This window comes from Clytia hemisphaerica, unplaced genomic scaffold (assembly GCF_902728285.1).
Source record: "Clytia hemisphaerica strain Z4C2 unplaced genomic scaffold, Clytia hemisphaerica genome assembly, whole genome shotgun sequence".
NCBI classification, from domain to species: Eukaryota; Metazoa; Cnidaria; class Hydrozoa; order Leptothecata; family Clytiidae; genus Clytia; species Clytia hemisphaerica.
The window spans coordinates 209708-236207 of record NW_027103834.1 but is presented as its reverse complement, the minus strand read 5'-3'; the positions used below and the strand labels follow the sequence as shown (position 1 = coordinate 236207).

Here is a 26500-nt window from a genome sequence, read left to right as displayed (position 1 = left end):
CATACCCGTCGGTCCTTTTGCCCAGTTGCCCCCCCCCCCGGGGAATTTTACGACCCTTACCGGGACAAATTCGACCAATTTTGACCAAATTTAGATATTTCTGGGGGTGAAAAGTTGAAATTTTCCTATTTCCCCTACCGTTAGTGGGACAGAGATTTGATTTTCTGATTTTTCCGACCCTTAGGCCTTAGTGGGACTTTAGAAATCCAAAAAAGTTACCCTTAAGGGCGGCACATACCGTACCTTCCATTTGCCTAAGTAGGAATAGTAGGAAAGGCTCAGAATATAGCCTGGAAGTCCCCCCTGGAAGTCTACCAACCTATCCCAAATTAAAATATTCGATTAAATTAAAGAGATATCCCAAAATGGACCTTTCTCGCCGGAACTTTAAATCTTGAAAGACGTTAAAATAAAGCGGAATTCTCATATATTTCTATATTTATATTTCTATCATATCATGATTCAGATGATTGTTGCCCTTCGGGCTTGGATGCTTGGATAAGCTAACGTAACGTCGGTAAATCGCGGCCCTTGGTCACCTTTCAGGTCCACTGACCTTTATTGTATACAGGTCAGTGTTCAGGTCCAGCAAAAAGTTCCTGGTTCATAATGGTAGCAAAAGAAGCGCCAAATGTTCATGCATTTCTTTCGAAGCAATATTTGAATCACAATTTTTTTATTTTATGTAGTTCCTGAGCTGTTCTGTATCGCTAATGATTAACAAGAAGGTAAGGGTCATCTCTTAATTTTATTTATTTACTGTCAGCTAGGGTTCCTTTTATACAGTGTAGACCTAAAGCTCTAAAACAGCATCTAATAACATGAAAACCAGAATATGATTCTTCAATGGGAATCAAAACTATAAAGTGCACTTACAAACATCAATTTGTCAGATCTAACAAAATTAATAACCGCACTGTCATCATTGACAATAAAACAAACGATTTTCTGTCAAGAGCCTTGTAAACATTCCAACAACTTCCATCGAAATGATCTATCACAGCTCAGTCTACCATTTTTAGCGCGGTCCGAGGATTGAGCCGAGAACGCTCCGCGAACTCCTGCGCGGGTGAAAAACTTCAATCTGTCAATCATTTTCTCAAGCGAAGAGTACGCGAAGCGATTCTAGCTTTACGATAGTGCCGCGGGTCATCAATGGATAGTATTCAATTATCATTATCCCTCTATTTTCATTCCTAGAACTTTTGCAAAAAAAAGGAAAAATAGAAAAGTTGTATTTTTTACTGCTCTATTCACATACTGAATTTGAAAGATCTTCTATGTGGCGTTTTTTTGCAAACTTCAAAAAACTGATTTTTGTCCCGCCTTTGCAGGACTTTGGCTTAAGTGCTTGAGTGCAGCATAGGGTACAAAGTCCAAACATGCGTTTCCCGTAATTTTTGTGTGAAGAGTTAGGTCTATACTGTTATAGACCTTTTTTCAAAGAGGCAACCCAGAAACTTTCATGAAAAAGGGACTGAATAATTTAAGAAGGGCAGTCTAAACTTAAGCTCCTATATCATGATTAGAAACTAGGCTAGTCTTACAGTTAGTCACACTTATAGGAAATTAGCTATCTAAGCTATCAGAAAAAAACAACATCTGTCATCTACAGGATACATTTCAACAACAAGGATGAGAGTTGCCTGAATCAAGTTCGCAAGACAATATTAATTAAAACTTGAAAGTTGGAAACAAAACTAGCCGTATTGTATAAGGGTTGCGAAGCGATCCAGACTCCACCTCAATTCGCAAGTTGCTAGCAAAATTAATAAGAGACACTCTAAAAATCCCTCTAATAAAGCCGCTATAGAGACAGGGTCGTAAGAGCCTTAATGCCAAACACACCACATAATCCACGGCGGCAGAACACCCGCCGCCGCCCGCGCATCACTCTTTTTTTCCTTCTAGTTATTCTAGTGTAAATGGTGCCTTAATAAATTCGAACGATATTCGTCGAATGATCGAACATTTTTATTCAAATCACGAATCGTCTGTCGAATGAAATCATCAACAAAACATAAAAATAAAACAAAAATAAAAATGTACAAAGATGGTTTGTTGGTTCTTGGGTAGTTTTGATTTAATTCTTTACAAATTCGACAAATTTGATTTACCTCCGTACTTCTTTATCATAGAATATCCACTTGATTTTGCAAGGTAAGTTTCGTTCTTATCTGATATTCCGATGGCGGATTAGGGGCCGCCCACGCTAAAGCTCTAAAGGGAGCGGGTCATTTTCCCATCGGAGAGGAATGATAATCGGCCTTTGATGTGCTGCATCCTCAGTCGGGTTCAACAGTCCTTGCCCGTAAACGTAGAAATATTTCAGTTGGACCGGCCAATCCCGCCCCGAAAACGAGAGCTGGGTTACCAGACCTCCCGCTGCAAAATTCTTGACGCAGTCTCACAAAATTCCGTAATGTAAACCTTCCAGATGTTGAAAATTTTCCCGACCTTCAGAGCTTTAGCGTGTTGGAAGACAATTTCACCATCTGGGTGCCAGATAAGTTTCGTTCACTAAAAGAGCACTCCTTCCGCCCGCGCAACTTGCAAAAACCTCTCATTGATTGACCTTATTTGATATATGATACTTGCTGTTAAAAGTCGAGGGATGATGAAGATCCTTTCTGTCACCGTTCAAACTAATTTTTTTTCATTTAACAGCAAAATAAACATTTAAAACCGAAGAACCACTGCTTAGTTAGATTGCTTAGATGCGTGCCGCCCGCCGCGGCAATCTGATCAACTTCAGATTCTAAGTCCGTATTTCGGCTTCCGGTAATTTTTTTGCTGTTCACTGCTAGGGTACACCATTTTAAAACGGCATTTTTCGCAGTCCTAGCTACCAAACCGAGAAAATTTTCGTGGCCTTTACCCAAACCATTCAAGGTCATTTTGATAAAATCATCGGTTTGTAGATGTGATTTATATAGCAAATTTTATAGCAAATTTTCGCTTGGGATGGAAGTTAAAGGTACGTGCACAATATAGCAAAACTGCTTCGCTCATAAATTCGCTTCGCAATAAAACGTGCAGCAGCCAAAAAAATCAACCAAGCAAAATTTATAATAATATGTATAATAATGGATCAACGAAGGATCGATACTCAAGACTTTTAAAGGGCTGAATCTTCCATCGATCTCCTATCCGGATCGTTAAGTAATCCATCGATCACATATCGATCCGTCATCGAGCCGTTCCGATGATCGATCCTATCGAGCGCGTACGTCTGGGCTAAAGTAAAAACAATTCCGCACATGTAAATGGATCATTGTTTAAGGTCCGGCAAAATTTCCGGGAGATAGCCTATCAGGCGGTGCGCGGATCTAAGTGGGTTCTGCCTCCCCCGTAGATCTTTTTCTTGGGAAGTTGATCTTCAAATTAGTTTTCAAGGTTGGCTTGGCTCAAATTTTTTCATCTATGGCTCAAATTTTAGGCAATTTCTCAAAGTTTTTGAAAATGTTAATTTTATTAAAAAGCGCCGGGTTATTTTTTCATGAATACCTTTAGAAGTTTTGTGGCACATTTTTTTGCTTGAGAGTCAAGTAAACGATATAGCGCTTTTACAGCATTAATCTTTGATACGAATTTCGGCGGGACGCTAGTTTGACTAACTGTCTTACCTCTTTTATCTTTTCCTTTGCAACAATAGACCTTTTTTTAAAGAGGCAGCCATGTTGTATAATTATGTACTCCAGCATAAAAACAATAATACAGCCATACATAATTACTGTATCATGCATATTTTAAATTGTGTGAAACACTGAAACCACTCAAAACGAAAGTAAAATCGGCCCGTACTCGCAATCCTGTAATCTTGATATATACGAGTTTAAGTCTATACTTTCTATATACCTTATTGGTATATATTTTCGCGTGTTACAAATTTTCGCTAATCCCAAAATTTTTTCGAAAAAACGTGTTTTTCGTGTATTAAATTTTGCAATTCACTAAAATAGGTATTTTCAGAAAGTGGGAATATAAAGCAAGAAAAAGATTGATTTTGCTTGAAACACAACGTTTTTGATGTAAAAATACTAACAAAATACTAAGAAAAATTTTTTCGCGCGTATTTAATTTCGCGATTCTGTAATTTTGAAAAATTTAAACAATATTAAATTTCGCGAAACTTGACCAAAAACTCGCGAAATTGAGTACCCGCGAAAATTTGTAACACGCGAAAATATATACCAATAAGGTATGTGCAAAAAAATATGAAATCTAACGGGCGGAGCGTTGAGATATACCGCCCTGAAGAATAACTTTCCTAGTTAGGAAATTTCAAAGCATTAAAGCCCTGGATACATTTTGAAATTTTGTTTCCGTATCTTGTAGAAAGGGGCTTATCAGGTTAACGTTTTTTCAAAAGCAATATCTCAAGCACCAGCTTGAAATACAACTTGAAACTTTTAAATCCTCTGGCTAGGAGGTTACTTAGTATCTATCAAATTATGATGTTGGGAACATGCGACTTTTGGTATTTTTTGTAAAATTTATGAAAATAGTTTCACTTTCCTACTAATTAGGAAAGTTCGGGAAAATAGTAAAAAACTTTCCTAAAAATCCTTGGGGGATAGGCATTTTTGAAGGTTAAGCCTTTTATGGGGATGCCAAGAAGGGGGGGGGGGAGCAGTCAAGAGTTTTTGCCTGATTAGGAAAGTTTTTTACTATTGTTCCAAAACTTCTGGACAAAAATAGCTAAAAAATATGTGATGAAATATCTTTAGAGAGAAAGCGAAATGATAAACTTCTTTCTTCTTCTTCACTACTCAGCTCAGACTACTCTAACAGAAAACACTTCCTTTCATGAAGACATTATTTCATAACCTGTATTTGAAAATAATCTAAATTTGTGACTTCAAGCCAACATCTCTTAGCAACAGGGTGCTCGCCCATAGTTACAGGAGTTTGTGCAAAAAAAATTTTCCAGATCCCCCATTTCGATCAATGCAATAAAAAATGAAACTTTTCTATGTTTCACTTTTTTGCGCCTATTCTTCGAAATGAAAATATTTACGATTTTAAGCTCTTCTTTTATTCAATGATGTTTTACGGCACTTTGTTGACAATCTAACTCTCGCATCAAATTCCTACTTTCTTCAGTAAATTGAAGATGAGAAAAAACCTAGGCCACGACAGATCATGGATTGAAACAAATATATGAAGAGTGGGATTTTACAGCCGCCCGTTGTTGAAGGCACTTAAAGGCCACGGGTGCCAAAAAAAGGGAAGCAATCAGTAAAAGAGATGAACCACTTTCGTTTTTGTTGCAGATTTCTTTAAAAACTTTTCTCAGGGAGTACTTGTCAATGTACATGTACACATGTGTTGTGTCAACTTGTCAGCATTGTATTGTTGTTAAAGAAAAGATAAAAGAGGTAAGACTAGCCTAGTTTCTAATCCTGATATAGCAGTCTAAGTTTAGACTGATAGATCAATTTTGACTTACTAAAACTAATGGTCATGATTAGAACTTGCGATTATAAAGTGATTAGGAGAAAAGGTAACTTTTTTAAGCACTTTCCTAATTAGGAAAGTTTTCTTTCCTAATTAGGAATAATTAGGAAAGTTCGGGAAAATATAAAAAAATTTATTTCCTAATTAGGCAAAATTTCCTGACTGGGGGATCAGACCCCTTTCCTCACACTATCAGTTTATAGTCACACTAGCATCCCGCAAGAAAGGCGTATCAAAGATTAATGCTGTGCGAAAGCGCTATTATATCGTTAACTTGACTCGCAAGCAAAAAATTGCGCCGCTAAACTTCTAAAGGAATTCATGAAAAAATAACCTGGTGCTTTTATAATGAAATAGACAATATCGGCTTCGCATGAAAACTCAGATTTGATCCCTGAGAATTCCCCACAATGCTTTGCGCGTAAAAAATTTCACCATGAATTTTTTTACGCACAAAGCATTGTGGGGAATTCTCGGGGATCAAATCTGACTTTTCATGTTAAGCCGGTATCGTCTATTAACATTTTCAAAAACTATGAGAAATTGCCTAAAATTTATAGATGAAAAAATTTGAGTCAAGCCAACCTTGAAAACTAATTTGAAGATCAACTTCTCAAGAAAAAGATCTACGGGGGAGACAGAACCCACCTACATTATATATAAAAGGTTTTCTCAAGGTTTTTCAATCTCGGGATTAAACTACGAGGGTGTGCGGTTCCGTCCGCTTATTTTCCTTTCGACGTTGAGCCCCAGGGATACTTAACAATAAAAGAGATTTTAAGATTAGTGTTGAAATGCGTATTTTTTTGATAAATTTAGAAAATACTCAACAAAAAATAAGGTTGTTTTTAAAACAAATCTTTGACATTTGGCGTTTCTTTCTGTTCTAATATATGCAAATCACATCGAAAAAAGAATATATTTCTGCCTTTACTTTCACTTTCAACGCGAATCTGATTGGATGAATACCGCTCGCTAACAAATTCTGATTGGCTGTAAGTCTTTAGCTCATTTCCCGCAGCACGGTTGAGTTTTGATTGGTTGAAAGTTTCTGAGCGTAAATTCTAATTGGATGAATACCTGAAAAGTAAACAATTGTATGTAAGTATTTTGCTTATCAAAATCTAAAGATTTCCAGGGTTTTTTTTTTTACTTTGTATGACCATAATTAAGCCTACAAAGCACTGAGAAAAAACCCAACATAGAACAGGTGTATTTTTAATGCAGAATATGATATAATGTGAATCTTTTTGAAATTCTATGTTAGGATTTTTTCTCAATACCCCGTAACTATGCCCAGGGTACCCGTTGCTAAGACCTTATGTTAAAAACGAAAGCAATTATGGCAAAGATTTATCAAAATTAGCGATTTTCGTAATACCTCAAATATTGATACTTGACTACTGAAATTTTGCCAGGCCTCAAACACTGACCCATTTACATGTGCGGAATTATTTTTATTTTGGCGTATAAACAAAGCCCTAATAATCAAAGCACTCTTGGGAATTCAATGACAAAATTTGGTTGGTTGATATTCTGGCTGCTGCACGTTTGCAATTGTTTATTTTGTCTCATTTTTAGTTTTAACGTCCCTGTTTAGAAAACCAACTTTTCTTTTTTAGAATATACCTTACTGTACAATCTAATTTTCATATTTATAGAAACTAGATTGCTGATGTGTGGAAAGAAATTTCGGCATGACTGATCCTTTTGTTTCGATAATAGCATCAAAGCGGGAATTAATTTTCTTCTCGTTTTTCTTTCTTTCCCTTTTCTTTCTTATCAGTTCACGCTTTCCCTCACTACTTCCAAAGCGTGGTTAGCTCAAGCGGTTAGATCGTCTGTCTCATATGCATGGGGCTCCAAGTTCGATTCTGATGGGTGTCCATTTTTTCAATTCTTCAATTTTCTTTTTTTAATTCTCCTTCTTTCATAATGGAGGTCAATCAAACAAGTAGCTAGCATATATTACCTCCGCTCTCTGTCTAAGGTTTAGATAAGCTATGATAGCATCACTTATAAGAACTTTTTTAAGTTTTTTTTTCTTCAATCTTTTTTCTGACACAAGCGATTATTCAAGGATGAGATATATAAGAACGGGTATAGCTTATAGGCGTTTGCGCCTGCGTTTGCTGACTGACAGTTTCACTTTCACCTTCACTACTTTCACTTTCAGCCAGCGAGTGAGCGAGCGATTCTTTGTAAGAGAATCGTCAAATAACTTATTTCAGAATCATTGAACTTCTCTTTTTATACTTTAAAGGCAGAATAATAATTGATTTCCGGGTCAAAATGTTTGGCACTTGATCCAATCGTTTGCTTATCTTTCTTGCGTGGTCGTTATTTGAATTTCAGTATTCAATGCTTATAAAATACTATTGTTATAAGAGTATTAAACTCCTCACTAGGAGGGAACAGATCATAGATTCGAATTGAACGCGTAATTACTAATAGCAATTAACATTACATAAACGCGTCGATATCTCTTCACTCTAATGAAAATGTGATACAAAATTAAAGTGATGAGAGAATCACAAAAACAAAATCAAGGTAATACATCCTGTAGATGACTGATGTTGTTTTTTCTGAAAGCTTGATTTTCTAGTGTGACTAACTGACTATAGGGTTATAATAGTAGCAAACACTTTTGCCTAATTGGACAGTTTATAAAATGTTTTCAATCAAATCACACTAGTCCGGCTGGGTATACAGATTCAATATTTCAGAAAAAAATCTCTTACCTTTTAACATACAAAGTTTCTAAAATTTTAGAGGCTAGTACAACTAAAAAGGTCTGGTACAGTTTGAATGACACAGTCTGCCCCGTTTGCAGAGTGTGGCACGTTTGCTCAAGATCTCGAGTGCACAGCTCAGAAAAACTCAAGTGCAGGTGCAAGATTTGAGGTTTTCAGGTGCAAGTTGTAGATATCTGTGTTGAAAAGTGCGCATGCGTACACTGCATTTTTTTTTTACGGAATTTTTTTCATATTTCAATTTAAAAGCCTGCTCAGTGCGAAAGAGAAATTCGCCGTTCATTAACTCAAATTAAATAACTTTGGAGGCTCGGTGAAATGGTGGCCAAATTGCCATCCCAATTTTTTTGTCAGGTAAAGTTGGTCTAATGTTGACATTTCTATCTAATCCCATCATCTTTCTTTCAGTTTAGCTCTAACTCCAAAAGAGCATGAAGTAACATGAATACTGTAATGTCCATTCGCTTTAAGTGTGCACTAATCCTTGTTTTGCTTTCTATTTTCAAACCAATGCTTCAATTTAAACATTATTCACCATTGCAAAGGTGATCCAGAGCACTATAATTTCAGAGAAACATGATTCAAAGTTCTTTAGAAAAAGAAGATGAAAATTGGAGAGGAAAGAACTTATCTTTTCGTCCTTTAATGCTAAAAACCTTATTTTTGCAAGAGTACTACTTGGAGTGAAAACACAATAAAGAATGGGTTTTTTCCAACGAGCTACCATCTGTAGCCTCAGATGCAATAACTTAAAGGGAGAAATAACTATATAGCTGAAATTAGGAGTTTTAACGTCATAACTCGGGTTTTTCCTAGCTTGGGTTTTTATAACTCAGATTTTCCAAGTCTCAAATATTTTAATAAGTATATAAGTCTAAAATTTCGCATAACTTACGAGGAATATACTTAATATAAAATTTTGTCCTTCACTTTTTTTGAGACACACTGCAGTTAAATGGTGTGACATCTCAAAAAATATTTGACCTATAGTAAAAAATGCATAATGAAAGATAATTATCTATTTTTCAGGGATGGTTGTTCTTGGGAAAGAATATCAAGAATCAATAGATTTGCTAATGAAAGATGTCAAATCAAACCCAAAAAATCCGCGCTACATGGAAGAGTTTCTGTACAATGAAAACGAATGCAAAACACCAATTCATGTCTTTCTTTGGAATCCTATAGAAACATTTGGAGTAAAGATTAGTTGCTTGAAGCACAATAGTGTATTGAAAGGAGCTGACTGGACATCAAATACTTTGGATAATAAAGGACGTAGCCCCAGATTGATTTACTGTGTATTTTACAACGTTCTTCTCATCCAGCGATATTATAGATGTGGACACTTAGGGAAGGATCAATGTATACTTGGATCAAGTACACTTAGTTTTATGGAGCTTTTGAATGAAGAATTGTTCAAAAAATTTCCTTACAAAATGTATCATCAATCTGCCTACTCATTCAAGTTTATTAATTTCGTGTTTGAGATGCTTGCTGGTGGAAACAATTTTAAAGCAATCAGTCAGACTGTCGCTAACCTGAAAGCAACACACTTTGGTCCATTAAATGGTTTGAATGATTTAATGATGAGCTTTCCAGCTTCTGGTCGTATAGAGACTTTGTTTTTAGATATCTTTCAAACAAGAAAGCATCATTATAAACTTGCGTTGGAGAGAATAATACCAGAGAAAGTTATTTCGTTTGACCAGAGCTTCAAACTCCCTCAAAACATTGGTGGGAAAAGAAAAGCTGATGGGAAAATATTTATTGAACAAAAGAGACTCTTCCTTGCTCTTGATGAGAATCAAAAGATTGTTACATGGAAAATGGTCAAGTCTGACTCACTTGATGAAGCACACGATATTTTAACAGACCTGAAAGAAAGGTGCAAGAATATCTTCACAGTGGTTACTGGCAATTGTTGCAGAGATAGGAGTACCTATCAACATTATTTTGGTTATGTTTCGGTAAAATTAGATCCTCGACAAGCTGCTCATCGTTTAAAGGAAATAGCTTCTATTACCAAAGTCACTCCAAACAGTTCGAAATTCATCAGTGGTTTGAAATATTTGTTTCGTGAGGATGGAGACGTTGATGCTGTTCGAAAGAAACCAATCCCAGATAGAGAAACCATTCACGGGAATATTGATCAATTCTTAGAAATAAATTCTAATTTCATATCAAGTCTGTCAAAGGGTGAGGAATTTGAAGCAGAAATTGTAATACTCAAGACACATGTTGAGCAGGACTGTTTATCAGGTTTAGATGTTGGTCAAAGCACAGAAGGAATTGAAGTTCTGCATAAGATGCTGGAAAAAAGCTGTCTCAGAGGTATGGTTGTGAAATCCTTTCTTATTTACGTTATCCTCCTCAATTATCTATCTGTTTTGTCTTTGGTGTGAAAGTACTTTATTAGGTTGCGATTTTATTCTGGGTGCGCCAAAAAAGTATACAGATTTGTTAGGATTTTGTGAGATTATAGTAAAAGATATTTTGTTGATTCTTTTTTGGACCTACCTGGAGGTCCTATAAATTAACCTGTGTTCGTTCGTCCGTTCGTCTATTACCAACTTTTCTCGGGATTGAATCATAGGAATTTTGTGATTTTTGGTACAAAGGTGCAAAAGGGTGATTATCAAAATGAGCCTGATTTTTGAAAGAAAAAAAAATTTGGGCCAATTTAGGCTCAAAAATAGGGTTTTTTGGACTTAATGAAAAATCTGTTCACTAGTTTTTCCTAATCTTTTATAAATTAGGAAAAAGGATTTTAAAGTTTTTAGTCTTGTTTGATGGATTGAAAGATAAGAAAAGAATTAAGAAACATAACTTTTCTTGATAATTATATGGCTCTGGTTACCCATCCAGCACTCTGACATCATCGATTCGACTAACCTTGATTAATTTTCTGTACAAAGAAAAGAATAATAAGAATAAAATCGCAACCTAATAAATATGAAAAAGCTCATTTAAAAAAAATAATTTTGGGCCTAAAAACGCCCAAAAATAGGTTTTTTCAGGGGGGGGTCAACATTTATAATACCAACCCATAGCCCAAAAACCTGACTTTTGACCTTTTGAGCTAAGTTAACACCACCACCCCAAAATTGGTATCGATACCAACTTGAAAATCATAATTTTCAGAAAAAGGGGGGACCCACCCCCTTATTTTGGTATCGATACCAACTTGAAAATCAAAATTTTCAGAAAAAAGGGGGACCCACCCCCTATAATTTGGTATCGATACCAACATGACTTTTTGAATTTGACAAAATATCATGGGACCCACCCCCTAATTTAGTACCAATACCAATCTGACAAATTTGAGTTTAAAGCTGTTTAAAGGGAACCCACCCCCTCCCACACAAACAGGGTACTAAGAGAAACTTCAAAAAACTCATTTTTGAAATACTCTTTCTTCAACACAACACAAAAAATGTCATATGCTAAAATAGAAAATGAGTGAAAACTGACAATATAATAAAAACAAACCCAATGAAGCTAGCAAAATCAATCTGAATCAATATTATCTGAATATAATTGATGTGCAAAAACTAGGAGAAGCTATTATTAGTACATCATTTTAGAACAGAATAGATTCACTCATTACCAAATGCTATCACAGAAAAAATGCTTTTGCTTCAGGCTTGATCAAAAATAAAACTTGAAAATATCGATAAAGTCCAAAATAAACAAACTTCAAAGTCATTTAAACTTATTACTCATTTACATTCATTATACTCAAAAGCTAAAACAAATCCAATTGAAACCTTTTTAGACTGATATGTACCCCGGGGTATTTTCTAGCTATAAGGGCAAAAATTAGGAAAGTTTTGCTGTCATTTTGATATGGATACCAACTTTCTGAATCATATTATTTAAAAAAGGGGTACCCACCCCCTATTTTGGTATCAATACCAACTGAGGATAACTCTTTTTTCTAAAAAAAGGGGGACCCACCCCCATCAATACCAACTTGACTTTTCAGACTTTTAAAGGAAAAAAAGACACCACCACCCGGCTATGGGTCTGGTATCTGGATGTTGACCCCCCCCTGGTTTTTTTGGTCTTTGTTCATTAGTTTTTCCTAATTTTTTGTACAAAGATGGAGAATTACAGTGTGCTAAATATGAAAAAGTTCATTTTTCAAAAAAAGATTTTTGGCACCAACTTGCAAAATTTTAAATTATTGGGTTTTTGTTTTTCAAACTTTTATTATTCGTTTTATAAACAGGTAGGTCCAACAGTATCACTTGTTTGATTTTATAGAGGAAGAATCAACTTAAATCTTCTGTTAATTAGCGCTTAAACAGTCAAATAACCTGAAATAACTCTAAGATGATTGAATTTCTCAATCGGTAACTGTGAAATGGCTGGTTTAACCCTTCGAGCATCTTGGAGGTTTGGGGGGTCACCATACTGATACTTTAGTTCAGTTCAACACCTTATTGGACCTACCCGGAGATCCTATAAATTAACTGATGTTCGTCCGTTCGTCCGTTCGTTAGTTACCAACTTTTCTCGAGATTGGCTCATTAGTTTTTCCTGATTTTTGGCACAAAGATGTAAAATGGTAATGCCCAAAATTTGACGGATTTTCGAAAAAAATTCATTTCCGGCTGAAAATGCCGGAAATATGCCGGAAAACCAGTTTTTTGGCATTTTCTCAAGATTTCATCATAAGTTTTTTCTGATTTTTTGCACAAAGATGCGTATTAGTAATGCCCAAAACTTGGCCGAGTCCGATTTTTGAGAAAAAATCTTTTCCGGTCGAAAATGCCGGAAATATGCCGGAAATCGCCGTTTTTGCAGATTTTCATCGGACTTTTTCCTTATATTTCGTAATTTTTTCACACAAAAACATTATTAATAGCAATTTCCACGATCAAGCATGGTTCAATTGTCAATAAAACTGATTTTTGAAGCCGGAATTTTCTAAAAATCGCCAGAACAGCCGATTTTCGCCGGAAAAACGGTATTTCTTGAATTTCTTGAGCTGTACTTTATATTTTTTTATGAAATTTTGCACACTGATGCAAAATGTCAATACCTAAATTGTGACGGAGCCCGATTTTCGAAAAAAATTCATTTCCGGTCGAAAATGCCAGAAATATGCCCGAAAAACTGGTATTTTGGTCAAAGATGCGTATTAACAATGCCCAAAACATGGCTGAGTCCGATTTTTGAGAAAAAATTTTTTCCAGTGGAAAATGCCTGAAATATGCCGGAAATCGCCGTTTTTCTAGATTTTCAATGGACTTTTCCCTTTTAATTGGTTGTTTTTTCATTCAAAAACATTTTTAATAGCAATGCCCACCATCAAGCATGTTTAAATTTTCAATAAAATTGATTTTTGAAGCCGGAACTATTTTAAAAGTCGCCGGAACAACCTATTTTCGCCGGAAAGACAGATTTTTGAGAACAATTTTTTTCCAGTTGAAAATGCCGGAAGTCGCCGTTTTTGCAGATTTTCATTGGATTTTTTCCTTATATTTCTATGTTTTTCACACAAAGACATTATTGGTAACAATGCTCACCATCAAGCATGATTAAATTGTCAATAAAACCTATTTTTGCGACCAGAACTTTCTATTTATTTTTTCCCTACAACCCTTCCCTCTCCCCCCATCATCAATCAATGATGAATTTTTTGCGTTATGCATTTTTGCTAAACGCTATAGTTTTCTGACTGATTTTTTTCATTTTTCTCCTCGCATTGCTATTTAACTTTCATCATCAGGTAGGTCCATTCAGCATCTAGCTTGTTTGGATCGTTTTCAAACAAAATGGTATTTTTATGATCGCCAAAAACATAATATCAATATTTCACCCATATAAGTGAAATCCTATCCACCAGAAGATTTTTCAGAAACTCTTGGAGTATGACATCCCCCCCCCCAATTTGATTAATTTTTGTACCACGGTAATCTCCATTGGGAATTTTCAATCGAAGTAATGAAATCGTGTGATTTTGATGGCTTCAAAACTGGTATTTTCATGAATATCTGGGTGCTTGCTGTCTTCTTAATTCATTTCATTTGTTATTCTTTTCGCGAAGCCTAGTAACATCATGAGGAAATATTGTACATTGTATCTGCACCCTGTATAAAGAAACATCGCATCAAATTCACTGTTATATCTTGTTACATGTTTTTTTATAAGCATATAAAAATCTGAAAACAGGCTCAGAGATGCTTAGGTCGAAAGCTTAATAAGGCTGAAAAATGCTTGAGGGATGCTTATATCCTAATACTTAATACTGCTTATATACTGCCATACTACTATAATACTGCTTATATCTATACTACAAAGTAGTTGCTTAGTATATGCTTGAGTTTTCTTCATATCTGAGCCTAGATATGCTTACAAGTGCAATGCTTATAAAAAAACACGTATCTCATTTTTCAGATGCATCGGTGGTCAGTCCTGAACTCATGGAAGCTATTATTACACTTTTGATTTATCATTACAACTGCAAAATTGACGGCAAGAATCACAAATGTAACGTTTCCATTGTTCCGGTGTTTCTACCTGAGGATATGAATAAGGAAGACATGTCTCTGCTCATTTCTCATCCTTCAATTGCCATTACTGACGATGAAGAGGAGAGAAAAAGTATTCTCGAAAAAGCACTCACTCAAATTCAAATCGTTATCAAAACAGTAAAATCGATTCAAAACGTTTGTAAGCTGCGCTTATCAGCTGAGGAGGTTTTGTCCAATAGTTCACCAGGAGAACTGCCAGATCACGAGGATAGCCATGATGCTCAAGTGCTTTTCAACTTGAGTGCTTTTGGCTTACAATCAGATTCCTTGGAAGAGCATTGTGCTTTCAAAGTTGTACTTTTGCAGTTGTATCAGTTCGTCAATTTTGGAACAGAAGGCGTTTTGGTGGAACATTTCAAAAATATTGGTTTGGCTGGTGAGGTGGAGCAGGATTCAACTTATTTAAGGTAAATTTCTCATTGCATTTCTTATTGTCTTTTTTAGTATGTTTATCAACTAGAAAAATGTTATGATCATTTCACGGTGTCTGTTTTGTAGATCTTTCCCCCGTTTCGGAACCAAAAGATTCCAACAGAGAGATGCAAATATCCCTTTGTAGGCAGAATACAATTTATTTTTAGCATAAAATGTGAATCTCCGCCTTGTCAGTTACCCCCCCCGCTAATTGATTCCCGAAAATTTTTCAGCCAGGCTATTCTTATCCTCCTTCAAATTAGTTGTTATAAAATATTTGTGTAAAAACCGCCTTTTGTCTTCATACTTTTTGGAGCTACCTTAGCCTATACTAGACGTCACCCGCGCTTTTTTACGCAATTAAAAATCCCGTTTTTTAGTGAGGTGCTCGCTAGAGCTACCTCGGAGGTTCTTTAAATTAACCTGTGTTCTTCCGTCCGTCCGTCGGATGCAAGCTTTTCTCAGTATTGGCTCATTTGAATTTCTGCACAATGGTAATCCCCAAAATGTGACGAGAAAAAAACGATTATATTAGAGTCATATCACCAGTGCACGAACGAGCGTCTTTGAACTTGAAAAAAACAACCAAAAACAAACTTCTATAGAACTTCCTTTGTGCAGCAGAATCCTCAAACTATTCCTTGCAATCTCTCCAAAAATTAAAATAAACGGAGCACTAGAACAACACCAAACCGATTTTGAACGAGGCCAAGTAAAAAAATCACGAAATTCGGGATTTTTGTAAATATGGCTGATCGCGAGAGAAAATGTTCTTTATAAGAAAATTTGCGCAAGAAGAGTTCTGAAAATGACTTTCCTCTTTTAAAAACCTGTTATCTTCCATCACACAAAATTTCATTGAAACATGTTAGCTCATTAATTCAAAATCAATAGAAACATATCACCAGTAGTTGATATAAAAAAGGTTCCAGTCTGCGAACGACGGTTAAAGATGGCGGACGGTCATGCTGCGGAGAAGAAAAGAATCCGGTGAGAACAGATAACCAAGAAGAGTTAAAAATCTGGGATATCGGAAAGAAATCTTCAAGAAAGCATCGTGATACAACCAAAGTCTTTCGTGTCACAAGCAGAACTTACTTTCTTCTTCGCACTTATACAAATTTATTCCGTCTCACAGTCTGAAGTGGTGCTAGACAAGGTCGAAAAATCCTGAAGAAAAGACTACCGCAGTCAAGGTAGCGTGAGAGTGAGGGCGAACGTGTACCTCGAAGAAAAGACGCCCGCAGTCAAGGGTGCAGAGGGTCAGTTGGACTGACAGGCTCGAATATTAAGCCCGAAGAAAAATCCTCTGCGGCCAGGAGGTAGACGCGTCTCGCCGAACGAGTGAAGAGTCTAGAATACACCACACTTTACCCTGTCTTGCCTCAGAAATGGCGACAGGATGTGAAAAAGACGAGGTCCGTGACCAATCGACACCTGGTCCAGGCCTGAAGATAAGCGAAAATACGAAGAATCTTGCTTGTTCCTCGACAAAGACGATACAACCAGCGAAATCGTTCTTTCAGCTATTTTCCGAAGCAATAGCGAAACCTCGACTGCAGGAACAAGAGGTATCACCAAACAACAAGAACCTCCCCTTATCCCAACCAAGACAAAATCATTCAGAAACCTACTCATGTGATGTATGTGGGAAAGTATTTCAAAACAAGGGTGGAAGGACGAGACATAGAAACAAATGTGTCAAAAAGCAAGAAGACATTCCAGCACCAACGACAATTTCACCATCAGAAAAAGTGACGTCAGAAAACTCAACCAACAATGACGTAAACGAGAATGTAAAAGCTACCCATGATGCAGAACTCAACCCATCCAACATGAATGAACTTAACAACGAACCACAACTATGGGGTCCACACACAATCGAAGATCTATCACAAATTCTCAGCGCAACATACAACGAAACAACCAAATGGAAGAAAAATTTGTTCAACCTCCCCAGTGGTGCTGCCGGGCAAGCGCTTTGTAGAAAGAATGCACCCGCTTGATCAATGAATGGAACAACAAATCTACTCTATCAAACATCGCTCTCAAAGCTCTGTTTATCATGCCCTGTCTCTTGCTACAAAAACCTTCCAAGTCTTCGAAATCCAAAGATCACATCAAATTTTTGGACCGACGACTGAATCTTTGGGAGCAGGGTGATTTTGACGAGCTGACAAGAGAAAGCAGAGCTATCCAAAATCGAATTCTCAGCTCCACCACCAAGAAGATATCCACGATCAAAAAAAACGATTTAGTGATCTGATGTTCCTTGGTAAAGTCAACGCTGCATTAAAACTCTTGTCAAATGAAAAGCTCGACTGGTCTGGTTCCGATCAATGACCAGATCATCAACACACTTCAAGAGAAGCACCCACAAGCACAACCCAAATTTGACGATCTTCTTCTTGAAGGTCCAGTGGTCGATGTTCATCCCCTAACATTTCATGTGATTGACGCAGAACTGATTCAGAAGATGGCGGCTAAAACAAAAGGGTCATCGGGGCCCTCCCAACTTGACTCAAGCATGTGGCATCGATTGTTGCTTTCAAAAAGTTTTGGTGACCGCTCAAACGATCTGGCGAAAGCTATCGCCAAAATGGCCATCATGATGTGCACCGAAAAATGTGATAAAGAGAATGGCCGTGACATGGAGGCTTTTCTTTCGTGCACTCTTGTACCACTCAACAAGAATCCAGGTGTACGTCCCATTGGCATCGGTGAAGTACTTAGAAGGATTGTTGGGAAATCAATAACAACAATTTTAAAGAAAGACATACAAGATGCTGCTGGAAACCTACAACTATGTGCAGGACAACTCGGAGGTTGCGAGACTGCTGTTCATGCAATGGCTGATATCTACAACGACGTTGAAACTGAAGCTGTTCTTCTGGTGGATGCAAGCAACGCGTTCAACAGCATTAATCGTGCCGTCATGATCCAGAACATAAAGATAATTTGTCCACATTTAGCATTGTTTGTTGAAAACTACTATCGCCATGAAATTCGATTGTTTGTAATTGGTGGTGTCGAGCTGAAATCCACTGAAGGTACCACACAAGGTGATCCCATTGCAATGGCTTTATACGGTCTAAGTTTGTTACCACTAACAACTCATCTCAAGAAGAAATCAGCTCGAATCAAACAAGTAGCATATGCAGATGATCTTACAGGAGCTGGCAAGATTAATGCACTGAAAGCTTGGTGGGATGTTCTATCTGAGGTCGGTCCAAATATCGGATATTACCCGAAATCTTCCAAGTCGTGGTTGATAGTCAAACCAGAATATGAAGAGTATGCTAGAAGCGTCTTCGCAACAACTTCTATAAGAGTGACTGTCAAAGGACGAAAACATCTCGGCGCCCTGATCGGGAATGCAGCTTTCCGCAAGAATTACATCGAAGCTAAAGTTGCAGAATGGGTCAAAGAGCTCACTCTTTTGGCGACGATAGCATGTTCACAACCACAAGCTGCGTATGTTTCATTCGTAGTTGGATATCGCCAAAAATTCAACTACATATTCCGTACGGTCAAAGACCTCGACGAATACCTGATACCACTCGAAAACGTCATCAGATTCCACTTGATTCCCGCCTTCTGCGATGGAAGACAATGCAATGATACTGAACGTCGCTTGATGGCTTTGCCGACGAAATTCGGGGGACTTGGTATCATAAATGTAATAGAAGAAGCGAAATTCCAATACGAAACGAGCCTAAGTGCGACGGCCGAATTACGAGATCGTGTCGTAAAACAATGTGAAGAGCCCGTTGATTATACAAGCTCGATTTCGATAATCAAATCGAGAAAAAACCAACGACTAAAGGAATATGAGGAAACCCTTCGGGAAATTGAGCCTTCTTTACCATCCATTGAGCGCAAAGCACTGGAAATTGCTCAATGTCCGGGTGCTTCATCGTGGTTGACGACTCTTCCTTTGAGGGAAGAAAATTTCATATTGAACAAGCAAGAATTCTTTGATGCGATTTTCATGCGGTACGGTTGGCAGATGAGGAGACTACCGGTCAAATGTGCATGTCAAGCATCCTTCTCCATCGAACATGCACTTTCTTGTCACCTCGGTGGTTACGTCATTCATCGTCACAACAACATCCGTGATGCGTTAGCGATGATGTTGAAAGAAGTTGCACATGATGTGAAAATTGAACCCGTATTATTGGAACTCACAAGAACTGATAGTGCTGATTTTAAAAAATCAGCTATTTGTGGTAACGAGGCAAGGGCCGATGTTAGTGGTAACGGTTTTTGGACACGGTTTCAGAGAGCATTCTTTGATGTTAAGGTTTCAAACCTTCTAGCTCCGAGTTATCGTGAAAAATCCGTTTCAACTACATTAGCAAGCTTTGAGAAGCAGAAGAAACGAGCTTATAACCAACGAATCCAGGAAATTGAGAGAGGGACTTTCACACCATTGATTTTTGGTGCTACTGGCGGAACTTCCCGTGAATGTTCGATATTTTTAAATAGACTTTCTGAGAAAATCTCAGAGAAGCAAAATTGCATGAAGAGTGTCGTGATCGCCGGGATTCGACGCAAGATTTCCTTCATCTTGATCCGATCAGTTGTTGCTTGTCTGAGAGGTGAACGTGCGAGTCGCACATTTACCCCAGACCAAGTAGCACTGAAAGATCAAAAGCTGAACGAAGTCTTGTCGTCGTTCCGTGAGTGAGGTTGTGATATTTTCATTTTTATTTATTTATTTAAAGACAATTAACTTTTGTAACACAAAAGACCCGTGCCGGGACTGGCTCCGGTAATAGTATATACCAGTTTAAGAAAAATTTGACATAATCTAAAAAAAAAGTCTGCGAACGATCCGAACACCATATTCAAAATGAAGACATTGCAACGTCAAAACATTCGAAAGCGCTGGCGATCTCAATTAAAAAAGAAGACACTGCATTGCCGCGCTTTTCGATGAGCAAAACTTGAAAAAGAAAACAAAAAAATGGACGACAAAAAAATATTTTTTTATAAAAAAGACGCTATTTTGGTGAAAAAGCGCGTGGTTTTGAAAAGTTCAAATACCCCTGTATCATCTCGGAGAGAGTTATATCGGATCACCCAAAGTTACCTTCATTTTTTTATTTTTCATTTTTTTATTTTTTTATCCACGGATCGCTGATAGTCACCTTTCCGGGGGTTTTGTTGTTTGGAATTGATTAACTAACAGTTAGGTAGGGTCAGGGTTGCTAGTAACGGCTTGTCACTGTGCCGGGTGCATACTCGGCGCCTTGGGCCCCGCAGGGTTGCTAGTAACGGCTCGAATTTCAGTCAGGTTTAAAAAAGGGGTACTTTTACCCATATTATAATAACATTACCCCCGTCTTTTGCCAGTTCGGTATAATATGTTATGAATTGTGTGAATTTGATGTGCGGCGATGGCTCAATGGATAGAGCGCTGGCTTCCGAATCTGAAGGTCTTTCTTTAGTGGTGGATCGAATCCCGCTCGGGTCGAAAATTAGGTTGGTCGAAAATGATGGACAAATGATTGACAGGTATGAAAACTCAGTCAGAAATGAGAAACTAAGTCTCAGAAACTCAGAAACTCAGACAGTCAGAAAAGAGAAAGACAGGATCAGAGATAAGAAAATAAAAAAAAAACATGAAGGTACTTTGGGTGATCCGATGTAACTCTTTCCCATCTCGGAAGAGAGTAAAGTATTACCTGCGAGCGGAGCTCTAATTTTTGGACCTACCCCGGTGGGGTGGAGGTCCTATAAATTAACCCGTGTTCGTTAGTTCGTTCGTTCGTTAGTTACCAACTTTTCTCGAGATTAGCTCATTCAATTTTTCTGATTTTTTGCACAAAGGTGCATTACTATAAACCCTCGAATGTGACGGAGCCCGATTTTCGAAAAAAAAATTTTTCCGGCCGGTAGAACCGGGAATGTCCCGAAAAAAGCGGTTTTTTGAGATTTTCTCGAGATTTTATCATTAGTTTTTTGCGATTTTTTGCACATAGATGCACATTAGTACTGCCGAAAAGGTGTTTCTTAATTGCTTTCTCCGTTCCAATAGATATATAAATCGAAATTTAAAATTATACATTACTTCCATTAAATTCTAATTATTCGTTTTATAAATAGGTAGGTCCATTAAAGTATTACTTGTTTCTTTCAAAAGATCGTTCGCGCACTGGTTCCTCGTTCGCGGACTGGGTCCGAATTGCGCGCGCTTTTAACGACTTATTATTCCAAGAAGAAGCCTTCAAATAAAGTGAAAACAAACTGAAAGAAGGACTTCAATCTTGTTTACGAGATGGTCAAAAAGGATTTATGTAGAAACCAAAAGTAAGTCAGAAAAGAGAAAAATAAGTTTGCCGTTCGTGCACTGGGTACCCCCCTCTAAATATGCTGGAAAAAAAGGATATTCCATTTCTTATTTTACTTCATTTTCTATTCCCATTCTATATTTAATATTAGGTAAGTCCAATATGCATTTTTCTTGTTGAATTATCCTTCTTTCAAAATTATCGGGTCAGGGCATTCTTAATCCGACCCCCCCCTCTTCCCCCAATTTGTTCAGTTTTGAGATTTATTTCCTCCTAAACTGTTTATCCCATGCCCCCTCCGAGTAGCTAAACGAGTTTTTTTTCCCCCTCAGATTCAAAAAAGCTGACTTGACAGTTTTATTCAGATAAAGGAGCTTCGTTCTTTTTCTCTCAGGACACTGTGTAGTGAGAGCTCAGATGACGATGGCACCAGAATAGACGAAACATCTCTTAATGATAGTCTCATCATCAACGCGTGTAGTAACATCCTCCGAATCCCTATTCTAATTATTCAACCTTTCCAACGATTGTCCTTTCACACTTTACTACCGAAAGATCAGTTGACAGAGACGCCCATCGTTTTAACATACCATTCCGCTTCCAAACGTATGTTGGGAACTAAACCTATGGACACACTGGTGGTTGAAACGAAAAAGACGAGCAAAGACAAAAGCCTCGATATTGGGCAAGAAAGTGATGATGAGAGTACCCCTGGTGAGATTTTTTTTCCAACGCTTCACAATTTTAAGCCTCTTTACTAAATCAGTTCTTACTTACTTACCAGGTCGAGCTTGCTCGGCTCTAAGTCAGATCGATAACATTAAAACTTCTTTCTCTCAAATGTAATGAAATTTTTACTTGAATCTATTCCTCATCCAGGGGTCGGTAGTAAAATCTCAGACATAATGACGTTTACTACGGTGGTGATGTGACGAAAAATCTAAAAAAGTTTTACTACCCAGGGTAGTTAAATATTAAATGGGTGATATCTATGTGTTAAATGTTGAAAACATTTTACTACCTGAGTAGTTAGAACTGATAAAATTAGCAAATTTTAGCTATTTTTGTAATTCTTTTAATTTTTTGGATGACTTTTCTGAAAAAATCTGAAAATTTTTATAATTTGAAAAAAATTTTCTATTGGAAAGCTGTTTGCTGCAAACAAAAAATTCTCGAAATTTTTTGTCAATTTAAAAAAGACTTTAATTCTAAGGGCAAAACATTAATTTTTGCACTAAGTGAAAAATGTGTCACAGAAATAATGATTTTTTAGCTTTTTTTGTAAAATCAGTCCGAAAAGCAACCAAAAAGTAGGTGGTCTCCATGACAAATTGTCCCAAAAACTTTTACTACCAGAGTAGTAAAATACCTCTTCCAATGTCCGTTCGTTCGTTCGTTCGTTCGTCCGTCCGTCTGTTACCAGCTTTTCTCAGGATTGACTCATTAGTTTTTTCTGATTTTTGGCACAATGATGCGTATTAACAATGTTCAAAACATGGCCGAGTCCGATTTTTGAGAAATATTTTTTCCCGGCTGAAAATGCTGGAAATATGCCGGAAATCGCTGTTTTTCTGGATTTTCATTGGACTCTTTCCTTATAATTGGTTGTTTTTTTCATTCAAAAACATTATTAATAGCAATGCCCACCATCAAGCATGCTTCAGTTTCAATTTTCAATAAAATTGACTTTTGAAGCCGGAACTATTTAAAAATCGCCGGAACAACCTATTTTCGCCGCAAAGACTGTATTTCTTGAATTTCTCGAGCTGTACTTTATATTTTTTTATGAAACACTTATGCACACTGATGCAAAATGACAATACCTAAAATGTGACGGAGCCCGATTTTCGAAAAACATATTTTTCCGGCCGAAAATGCCGGAAATATGCCGGAAAAAAACGGTTTTTTGACATTTTCTCGAATTTTCATCCTTAGTTTTTTCTGAGTTTTTGCAGAAAGCATGCGTATTCGCAGTGCTCAAAACATGACCGAGTTCGATTTTTGAAAAAAACTGTCCGTTTTTGCTGATTTTCATTGGATTTTTTTTTCAAACAAAAACATTATTTATAAGAATGTCCACAATTAAGCATGGTTTAATTTTCAATGAAACTGATTTTGATACAGGAACCTTCTAAAAATCGCCAGAATAGCCGAGAATCGCCGGATTTCTTGAATTTCTCGAGTTGTTCTTGTATTATTCTGCATTTTCATACTATTGTTGTCATTTTTCAATTGTCTTAGGGTATTGCGTCAATCTTCAGGTAGGTCCATTCAGCGTGTAGCTGGTTAACATTTCAAGTGTCAATGTCTAGAATTTTTCTACAGTACTTGAATTTTGGCAATTTAGAGATTTCATTCCGATTTTTGTTTATTCCTGAAATTGCCTACGGCTGAGCTTCTCCAATCCTGCTAAGTATCTATCGATCTGGGTGTACAATTGAGCCTTCTCTTTTCTGAACGATCGTCAAGTAGGCTTATCAACCAAAGTTTACAATTTAGCCCTGCCTCATTCAAAGTAACCATCACTTTTGGTTCACAATTTTAAGCCTTCCCTAGTCCTGATTACTCATCACCCTATGGGTTTACTATTTAGCCTTCTCTTATTCCGAGCGTCCCTCAGAAAATATTTAGGGAAAATATATTTCGACCATTAAGTCAAAATAAATTTTCTTGGTCTCCTTTTAAAATTCGAGAATCACTTAAGAATATCTTGAGGCTGAAATACACTCTTCTCGGGATGCATAAAAGCATTGCAGGCCTCGTTTTCAAATATCGTTGCTAGGGTAACTCAACATCATTTGACATGTAATTATCATTTGACATGTAATTATCATTTGTGAACGTTTGCGCTTTTTTATTTTTTTATTAAATTCTCTTTAACCACCAAAAACAAATTGGTATATATCAGTATATATAACTAAACAATATCCTCTACTTTAGGCTATATAACAAAATTTGCACTTTCGTTTTTGATTAAAAATAAAAGCAACAGTAATATGTGAAATGATATTGGGCACTGAAATTTAGGAAGAACGGGATATCCGCTATGCCCTATGAAGGAGAGACCGATCTTGCCAGCGGGGCCTATCCGATGTTCGAGAGCGGTCTTGCCTCCAAATGCCTAAGTGCGGACCCCACAATAGCGGAGTTGATATTTTGTTCGGACCTAGACGGACAGAAGACGAGGATTGAGGATTGAGGATTTTAAGATTGATAACTGCCTCTTGAGAATACATTTACGTCAATGTAGATTTAATGTCAATATTGATTTCGTTTGAAAACGAGGCCTACAAATGCTTTTTATACATCTCGAGAAGAGTGTTTTGAAAATTTTTAAGAATAACGAGGCTTATTTCGTACAAATTTTTCAGTCAATGAAAGATCTCAATTTGATCATTTTCTGTTTCAGTACCTTGCCATTGCAAGAAAGGATGCACCAGAGATGGCAAGTGGAAAAAGTGTCCATGTGCCTCGGCCGAAAGAAGTTGCACCAAAAAATGTTTTTGCCGCAACTGTAGCAACAACAAACCTGTGTGTGAGCCTCATGGAAATGGTTGTCGTTGCGAAAAGGGGTGCATCAATATCGATGGTCATCCTAGATCTCGATGTCCATGCTTGCTGTCCGGGGTGAGTTGCAGTAATTGCAAATGCAAAACTTGTAAAAACCCATTCGGGCAAAGAGAAGAACGCGAACGACGTCAAGACAAAAGCCTCGATATTGGGCAAGAAAGTGATGATGAGAGTACCCTTGGTGAGAATTTTTCTAACGTTTTACAATTTTAATAAACCTCTTTCTACTAAATCTGTTCGATAACAGTAAAACTTCTTTCTCTCAAATGTAATGAAATTTTTATATGAATCTATTCCTCATCACGTCTTAAATTACTCGCTTAATTTTAACCCTCCAAAAATGACTGCATCTTGAGGTCTAAGAAATTTACTCACAAATTTTTTTTTCGTGGAAGAAACAAGAGCTGATTTCCCAAAAACAGTTTTGGAAAGTATCGGGATCGTCAACCATTTATTCGAAAGATATTAAATTTTTAGGTGACCCCCGCCAAGCTCAAAAATTTAGATTTTAAACAACTGAACGAACTTAAAAATGTCCCCTGTAGTGACCGAATAAGACTTGTTTGGCCCGTATACCACATTGATTCATTAATACTACATTTCTGTCTCATCATGAATCAATAAGATAATCTTCTTAGCGATAGGTGGTGGTTTGAGTCATCGCCTTGTCAGTTTTATTGAATATTCTGGACAGAGAGTAACCGGCTAACTTTACTTTTGTTTTAGCGAAATGTCATTGTAAACAACGGTGCAATAAAGAGAACCTAGGCAAGGGTAAACGACAATGTCCATGTGTATTAAAAGGCTTAGATTGCAGTGATAAATGTCTTTGTAGAGAATGCCAAAACAACAAGAAAATCAAACGGAATCCTGATGGATGTCGTTGTCGTACGGGTTGTCACAGTGGTGATAGTGGCGATGAGAGAAAACGCAAGTCTAAATGTCCTTGCTTGAAGTTGGCAATAAGTTGTGAAAACTGTTCGTGTACGAATTGTAAGAATCCTCACGGCGCACGCGTCGTAGTATTAGACTCAGGTAATAAAAAACGACAAATACGAAATCGAAATTCACATACAACTTATAAGAAAGTAAGAACCGAAGATTATCTTGCTACTTTGTCAAACATAACACCTTGTGCATCGTTAGGTCAAGGTTCGTGGGATTTGGAAGAGATTGCTTGTTTGTATGTAAGCACGATGTGGATACTTCAAATACACTCCTTGTATGACACTGAAAAGATACACGAACTTTATCATTTCTTCTTGAATGAAGAATCGATAGGAAAGGTGATCAGTTTGAAAACGAAAACATTGAAGCAAGTGACCGAAAAATTATTCACGATGAGATTTGTCAATGATGAATTTTTTATCCCTAATCATGACTCTCAATAAAGAACATCAGCTTTTTTTAATTTCGCCTTAGCGAAAGTATTACGATAGGCATGGTGTGATATCGGACGAAAATT

The 26500-nt window shown here is 37.0% G+C and overlaps 1 protein-coding gene across 1 annotated transcript; it reads left to right on the top strand.

Moving 5' to 3' along the window:
• The first annotated feature begins 441 nt into the window (after nucleotides 1-441).
• On the top strand, nucleotides 442-26500 carry LOC136806929 (uncharacterized). Its single transcript, XM_067063497.1, has 6 exons — nucleotides 442-728; nucleotides 9243-10544; nucleotides 14619-15162; nucleotides 21860-22179; nucleotides 24875-25216; nucleotides 25762-26500. The coding sequence occupies exons 2-6, from the start codon at nucleotides 9245-9247 to the stop codon at nucleotides 26424-26426; spliced, it is 3171 nt and encodes a 1056-aa protein (XP_066919598.1). The 5' UTR covers nucleotides 442-728; nucleotides 9243-9244; the 3' UTR covers nucleotides 26427-26500.